The sequence below is a fragment of the Mercenaria mercenaria genome, unplaced genomic scaffold (assembly GCF_021730395.1).
Source record: "Mercenaria mercenaria strain notata unplaced genomic scaffold, MADL_Memer_1 contig_4933, whole genome shotgun sequence".
Classification (NCBI taxonomy): Eukaryota; Metazoa; Mollusca; class Bivalvia; order Venerida; family Veneridae; genus Mercenaria; species Mercenaria mercenaria.
The window spans coordinates 30,005-38,353 of record NW_026463203.1 but is presented as its reverse complement, the minus strand read 5'-3'; the positions used below and the strand labels follow the sequence as shown (position 1 = coordinate 38,353).

General features: G+C 34.8%; 1 protein-coding gene across 1 annotated transcript; it reads left to right on the top strand.

Annotated features, from left to right (window-relative positions):
- Nucleotides 1–2,107: 2,107 nt before the first annotated feature.
- Nucleotides 2,108–3,067, top strand: LOC128554318 (E3 ubiquitin-protein ligase TRIM33-like). Its single transcript, XM_053535582.1, has one exon. It carries the CDS (start codon nucleotides 2,108–2,110, stop codon nucleotides 3,065–3,067), a length of 960 nt encoding a protein of 319 aa, XP_053391557.1.
- The last annotated feature ends 5,282 nt before the right edge of the window (nucleotides 3,068–8,349 follow it).

Sequence of the window (8,349 nt, the reverse complement as noted above, 5' to 3'; positions counted from 1 at the left end):
TTCACCCAGACTTTGAGCGGCTATAATATTCCATTTACATAAAATATGATAAACGCGTTTTCATATTTTATTCATATCTGACATAGAGGGTCTTTTGTGCTTTGAATTTGGCATTTAACATAATGAAATAAAATCATGTATATTGCATGTGTGTTTTCTGATATATATTTTGTTTTGAAAAACCGTCAAGCTTAAAGAATGCAAGATTAACCAATGTAGCAAAATAGGTTGCTAGATACTGTAGACACGTCTTCATCAAGCATTTCATATATTTATATTTACATCCATTTTTTATTTTCCAGTTGGATGTGACTTACATGTTTAAGGCATGTTTAAGGCAGTGGCCCCTCAATTCCTGTGTGATTATGTTTTCTCTTAAGAAGTTTGACATTCTCCGGACATACGCCTAAATAATACTCCACGTGCATTTCCCCTAAAATGCCGAGTGCCGAACTATCATTCGGATGTACTTGCGGGTTCACTACATTGAAGCATAATAACCTATTAATATTTATTGCATTTGTACATATGTCTCTTAGCTTGCTTTGACTGGCCGGATGATGAATATTTTACTCTAAATGGCGATCAAATTACACTTTGTATCCACAAGTTAAGCTATAAATTAACATTCATTTTTTGTGTTTTACTGAGATAAAACGTTTGTTTTCACAATTCAGTTTTTTTTCTAAACAATTCGTATTTTCTAATTCATTACTTTACGTTAAATACACGAGTCCACCAGGTCACCAGGCACTTCCAGAATTATTAAAAAATTTGTTTCATGTATTTCATTGACCATAAATTAACCACAAATTGGACAATAAACTGGTTATTTTTTATTTCTGTTTAGGTGTAAAAAAATTGTTTCCGGTATCCCGACCTACCCTAAATTTTTGGCCCGGCCCTAAATGTTTTTATGGCCTTGGAGAATAATTTATTTATGATGTTAGAAATCAACTTACCGACGCTCTAAAGACATAACCCCCATATTTGTATTCATTTTTGACACAAATAATTTCTGAAATGTCTCACTTAAAAAAAATCCGATCTAGATCTACCTACCCTATTTTTTTAAGCATGTTACCGAAAACAATTTTTTAAAATCCTTTTCAGATCTCCATAAAGTACAATTTTAGCATGCACCTACCAGCATTATGTTGAATCACTTACGTACGATTTATTGAATTAAAAACATAATATGACAAGTAAAATAATTCATGAAGGTATGCTAACTAACTATTATGTTATGCAAGAATATGTGTTCTTTGCATTCTTTTGATTTATTTGCAATGGATGATTTATTCAATTATTTTTACTAATAATGGTTGTTTAATTATCCAATCAAAGTCTACTTATTTGATATCTTAAACAATGAACGTGATGCTATTACAGCTAGTATTTTTAACAAAGATATACCTTATGCCAAAATTTGAAATGCTACTGAAACACCCGTCGTGCGGATAAGAATACTAATTGGCACGACCGTCGTGCGGATAAGAATACTAATCGGCACGACCGTCGTGCGGATAAGAAAAATAATCGGCACGACGGTCGATAGACACTTCCAATTTTTTCAATTTTTTGACAAAAAGTTAAAAAACTGCCTTAGTAAGTCTACTCTCACAGGTTGTGTTGCAAAGTCACAATAAATACATTACATGTAGTATGTCGGGCCGCTATGCTGCTGAATTTAAAACTTTGAATTCAGAGTAATAAAAAGAAATTTGATGTTTTTCCGATTGATGATTGCAACAAAATACAGAGGGGAGATAACTTATAAAAGTTTATTTTGGATAGACATGTGTTTTATTTGCCCTTGACTACTGTAGCAATAAAGTTCAAATTATTTGGGACATGATATTTATAGACTCATTCTTGGAAAGGAAGTAAAATCAGCTTAATATTTACCGTAACTACAGAAAGTGTTTTTTTTCTCTAAATTTCTTTTCATTTTACACATTTATCTTCGGTTTTTCTTTCAATGGGAAATTATTTGTCGTGTTGTGGACTACTTAGTAACAATTATTTGAGCAAAATAAACAGAGACATTTTATCAATCTGAAATTCAACACTAGGTCAAAGTTTGACCTTTAAATATCAGCTAAATATGGCAGTATCGGGTAGAAAGGGTGCCGATTTTCAAAGTTCCATATCCAAAGGTTCAGCAGAGGACTTTGACCATGGATGCGAACCATGTATGGCGATAAGTCAGCAAATAGAAGCTCATGGATTTTGTGTGGACTGTCAAGAACACTTGTGTAAGAACTGTTTTTCCTATCATCAAAGGTTAAAGGCGAACAAACATCACCACCTGGTAAACAAAGATAATATGGCTAAACATGCTGTTAGAAAGGAGTCAGACGTATGCACTGAGAAGTGTCAAGTGCACAAAAAGGAAGTGATTAAATTTTTCTGTCCAAAACATGAAGCTCTCGGCTGCAACGATTGTATCGTCCTGAATCGCAGAGCATGTGATATTGACTATATACCTGATAAATGTGCAGGAATTGGGGACAGTGCAGAGTTCAGAGAGTTACTAAGGGAGCTTGATCAAAAAGTAAATGAGGCTGACAATGTTCTAAAGCAGGCTTCAAATAGAGAAAAAGAACTAGATTTTTGCTATGATAAGCTGCTCAAAGAAATAAAAATGTTTCGCATAGAGATAAATGATCACTTAGACCAGCTACAAAAGCAAATCCAGACAGACGCTGACAAAAAGAAGTCCAGAGATAAACAAGCAGTAAAGAAAGTGCTTGAAACATGTACAAACATTTCTTCAGATACCAAACAACTACAGTCAAGACTACAAGATTACAAAGCCTCACAGCAGAATGGACAACTTTACATTATAATGAAACAAGCTAAATCCGAACTAAAGTCAGACGAAATAAAGGAGGCAGACAGAAGCTTAGAAAAGACAAACATGCAATACACTTTTGATCAAAACCAAGACCTGACAAACATGCTTTCAAGCCAAGATGCATTTGGAAAGCTCAGTCTTTCGTCTTCTTTTGTAACTTCAAAGGTCAGGAAGCCTATCGACAAATTAACCCGCAAGAAAACATAAATGTAAAGACGAAATCGGACCAGAAGGAATGCATGATCACAGGTTGTGTTGTTCTGTCCTCAAAACAAACTTGTGGCGGCTGACAATAACAATGTTAAACTGAAAGTTGTTGACATAAAAAATAAAGCTGTAATAGAAGAGACAACACTTTCTTCAGAACCATGGGACCTTGCAGTAATGCCTCAGGACCGCATTACTGTGACAATGCCAGAGAAGGGAGATGTCCTTATCTTATAATGACAACAGCAGGTAAACTATCAACTGTTCGCAAGTTTCCAGTTGCAGGAGACTGTAGAGGTATAGCTTATCACCAAGGTCATCTCTATATAGTTTGCGGTAATCCGAAATGTGTATTTATTACAGATACACAAGGTAATGTCCAGAAAACAATTTTACTGAATGATAAGATATTTGGCAATCCATTCTACTTACTGCTGAGTACGGATCTGAGACATATCTTCATCAGTGACCAGGGCAGCGACAGTGTCGTCAGTATAACATTACAAGGTGATATATCTGCTGAATACAAAAATAAAGACTTTGAATCACCACGGGAAATGATGATGCTAGACGATGGATCCTTGCTTATGTGTTTCAGTGGGCTAAACGGCAGCATACGTCGTCTCTCGGGTGATTTGAAGCAATGTCACACAATGATAGATGGTCTGTCGTACCCACGGTCTATATGCTATAATCGTGATCAACATGAGGTCTATGTCGGGTGTTTCACTGATCAGATGATTGTATTGAGTGCAAAATGATGTTTTATGATACAGCAAACATTTTGGATCATGCAAAAGTGCAATATTGTGTCATTTTTCATATGCATTTTCTAGATGTTGAAACGGTGTTAAAGAAATGGATTTTATCAATCTAAAAATTTATTCTCAACCAATTATTACACAAACTCATTTTATCTGCTTAAACAGTACTGCAGTAGTGATAAACAAGAAAGCTGATGAATGACATTTTAACCCTGAAATATTGATCCTGGTCTGTATTAAAAGTTTCTAACCTGTTTTATTGCATCCATTTTCAAAGTTGTACCTATAATGAAAATAATCGTTTTTCAGGGGTGGAACTAGGATTTTGGTTAGGGTGCATAGAGTTTTTAGAGCATCCGAGTCTTTTTGTCAAGTAAACCTCAAATGGTGCAATTTGAGGTATACTTGGCATAGTTTGAGTATGAATGTTTTGCTTTTTTTAATTTTCTTATTCATTTATCTATTTATTCAACCAAATTAAAATGGGAAACTTGTCCGCCTTAGTGTGGTGTGCATTAAGGACTTTGTCTTTGGTGATTTTGTCCTACATGATTCAATTTTAGGTTATCAAACACGTATGCTCGCCGAATTTAGGGGCGCATTTTTGTTGATCCAGCCCTTTCTGATACAGATCATGCTTAGGTTTTGTCTTTGATGGCTTATTTAATGATATATTCATTTTTTAAGTTATCACCATCTAAATGGATAATTTCATTGAGTTACACAGTGGTGTGCGTGCGTGTGTTTGTGTGTGTCAGTCTGTCTGTCTGTCACAAATCTTGTCCGCACTCTAAGTCGAACATTTCTCATCGGATCTTCACAAAACTTGAATAAAATGTGAATTACTGATCGGAACCATTCATCCAAATCACCCAGACCTAAAAAAAATACTGATCGGAACCATTCACCCAAACCACCCAGACCTCCCAAAAATTACTGATCGGAATCACCGAACTACTTTGATTCACTTAATGATTAGACAGGTGTGGGAAACATGCGCTTTTCTCAAAAGCAGCTCTAGTATTTTTCTTCACATTCCTGCAAGATTGCGATTTTTTTCTATTAATTTGTACAGAATCTCCCGCATCAAAGATCAAGTTTGAATATTTACACTTAGAGACAGTTCCTTAAATTGCTGTCATTTTAAGGGTAGTTATACAGACAAAGGTTACTTATCAATCATCCTTTTTATGTACTGTATTTCATTAATTGAAGGGTCACCCATTACAAAGTAGGAATAATCGTTGGAATTTTTAGCTGCCAAGGTGAGGTGAGCTTTTGTGACCGCCCTTCGTCCATTTTCCGTCCATCGCCCGTTCACAATTTCTTGCGTACATTTTGCAATTGATTTTAATCAAACGTACACACAACTTGTACTGACATATGATCTCGGTTCCTTTCGAAAATTGACCAGATCCCATCATGGGTTCCAGAGTTATGGCCCATTAAAAGGCAAAAAATTGCTATTTTGGCTTGTAAACACGATAGAGACCACATTTTGTAATTGATTTTAAACAAACATGCAACAATTTGTATTGGCATGATATCTCGGTTCCTTTCGAAAACTGGTAAGATCCCATTATGGGTTCTATAGTTATGGCCCCATAGCCTGTAGGTTCAAAGCCAATCTCTGACAATTGCGTCAAAGAGTCGATGTTTGGCTCAGTGGTTTGTTGGACTAGTACCTTAGTGACCCTGTTAGAATCCCGAAGCGGCAGTAGGGATTTTTCATCATAAAATGCTATGCTCCTTGATTTGTTATTGCTAAAAGTCGCAAGATTATAAATACAAAAGGCAGAACTGCTGCAGAAACATTTATATTAATTGACCACCATTACATAACTGAAAGATGAACTAAGCATCCATATCTTTTTGTTAAACTTGCTGAAAGTTGCCTTTTAGTCTATACATCTTAATTATGTTATTTCTTTGGTAATAGATAATGAAATCTCTGTCTGGGAGTATGTTTGTGATACTAAGCCATTGTGTGGTGATCACTTGTTGTGTTCTCCGTTATATTGTATTGTAGTCTAGATTAGATCAGATTTTGTTCAGTGAAGTTAAACCAGTCAGGAGTTTTATACCACATTTGCTTGTGCTATATGTGTTTTGATATATAAATTGCTTCTAAAATTATTTAACAATATTATGGGTAGGGGAAAATAGGGGAGAAAGGGTGGAGGTGGGGGGGGGGGGGCTCAGTGTCCTGAATGACTGGGGTTGCTGACCTTGTATAACTTGCCTTCCACCTCACCGAGCTCAGGTCATCCTGTGAAGATGCTATCCATCTGGGTATAAAAGGTTACTATTCTACCCAAGTTCCTGCCCATGCCAGAAACAGTGTTGAGAGAAGAATTTGTGAGGTAACAGTCTCCATTAAAGCAGGAAAGTCATTGTATGATCTAAAATTATGTCAGAGTGACTTAAATTCAACAAAACAAAACAAATATAATGCTATGATGCCTATATATGGCTTCATGAAAGTTGTAAGTTAATTCCACTTTTGTTTTAAATTTATTTTACTCAGACAGCAAAGTCAGTTAACAAGAAGTTTGCTCCCTTGGCAATAGGAGGTTGGGATAGGGAGAGGTGGGTATTTAGGCTGATATGCAACCAGCCACTTAAAATGCATTCATTGTTTTGCATAGATAGCAGTAAACTTACCATTACCCATCTGTAAAAATGTACAAATGATGAATAAGTTTTTTATTGCAACTCCCAACCTGCTACCTTCCTTGCAGCTCAAGTTGAGATCTGGCTGAAATATTGTTCATACAGTTTATTTTAAATGTGATGTTGTATGATTACTTAGAAAGCGTGTTTTTTTGCAGTTGAGAATAGATGATAGGTAAAGTGAAGATTCAACTTGCCAAATGTTATTGTACAGTTATAATATCAGACATGTTTCAGTTTTTGAATATTATGCAGTAAAGAAAACTGAGGGTAATTTTGACACTATTGTGTCTACATATAAATATATAAGGTTATTTAGTGCTTATTCATTCAAAAAATTCTTAAAACAATAACTATAGATACATGTTTTGTCATACAGGTTGATCCATTTTGACCCCCAGCACTGGCGCTACCCTTGACCAATGGTGATCAAGGAACCCAAAGTACAACAAGGCCCCAGACTGCCAAGGCAAAGTAAGGAAAAGTACTGACATACTAGCCTCTGAGGCAAAGTAAGGGAAAGTACTGACATAGCTTCTGACGCAAAGTGAAATGTTGATGGGAAACAGACTTCTGACTTATCAGGGTAGAAAGTAGAATGTGAATATACTTTAAGTAGATAAATACAGACAAGGAATGCATGAGTGCCAATCTAGATGGCTGTAGAACTTTTGTATGAGAACGTTAAAAAATATAGACATATCGTCAGCAGACATGTCGTAAACAGATGCTGACATATTATCAGCTGATGTTGACATATCATCAGCAGACATTGACTTACATTCAGCAGACATTGACATCATCAGCAGTCATTGACTTATCATCAGCCGATATTGACATATCATCAGCTGACATGTCACAATCAGATGCTGACATATCATCAGCCGACGTTGACAAATCATCAGCAGAATGTTAACATATCACCAGCTGACAATGACTTGTCATCAGAGGGCAATGTATCTGGCTTGATTTTAAAGGAGCTACTGGTAATTTTTTTTGAGAATACAATGAATTGAAAGGCTTATACAAATACATTTGCAGTATTGAACTAATGGTTGTTCATGATGATCGAATTCAATTTTTTCTATTTTACAAATACTCTATGTTTGAATAATAGTTGCCGTTATTATGAAGATTGACATATAAAAGCTATTATATACAACTAGTTAAGTTGTCTATTTTTAGCCCATTGTAAATACTGTGTGTTGTATATATTGAAATTGTGCTAGATACTAGTGTTCAAATTGAATCGAAATTCACAATCTTATATTCTGTGATATATTTCTTAGAGAGCATAATTTTATTATATAATGTGTTTTGAAATGTTTTTTGCTTTATTTGAAGGCACTTTCATATGTTGTATTTTTAATGCCTTTGTCAAACTGTTTTATCTATTATTATTTTGCCATAGATATTAATAGTAATTCCATACTTTTATACTATAGTCTTTATATGTGAATTCGATAACTGTAATTTCATGTTACATGTGCACAACAATTCCAAGTTGTTATAATTTTACAGTGTTTTGTGATTTTTCAATTGAAGTGTCTAACACAAAAGTCATATCTCCATAGTTTTGATAGCTTTCCTCAAAATGATGAAATTCGAGAGATATTGTTTGATTTTGATATAAATACAGTCTTTGAAATTATCGACATAAGAAGTGTTGAATATCTGTATTTTTAAGGTACATGATATAAAATATACGTATCATGGAAAATAAAATCATGGGTCTAGGTATTAATGTTAATTTCAGAGACTTGTATTTTGAGCACTTGTTAGCTAATCACATGATTTTACCATTCTGACATGACAAAACAGCTCAGTTGTGTACAAAGTTGTCAA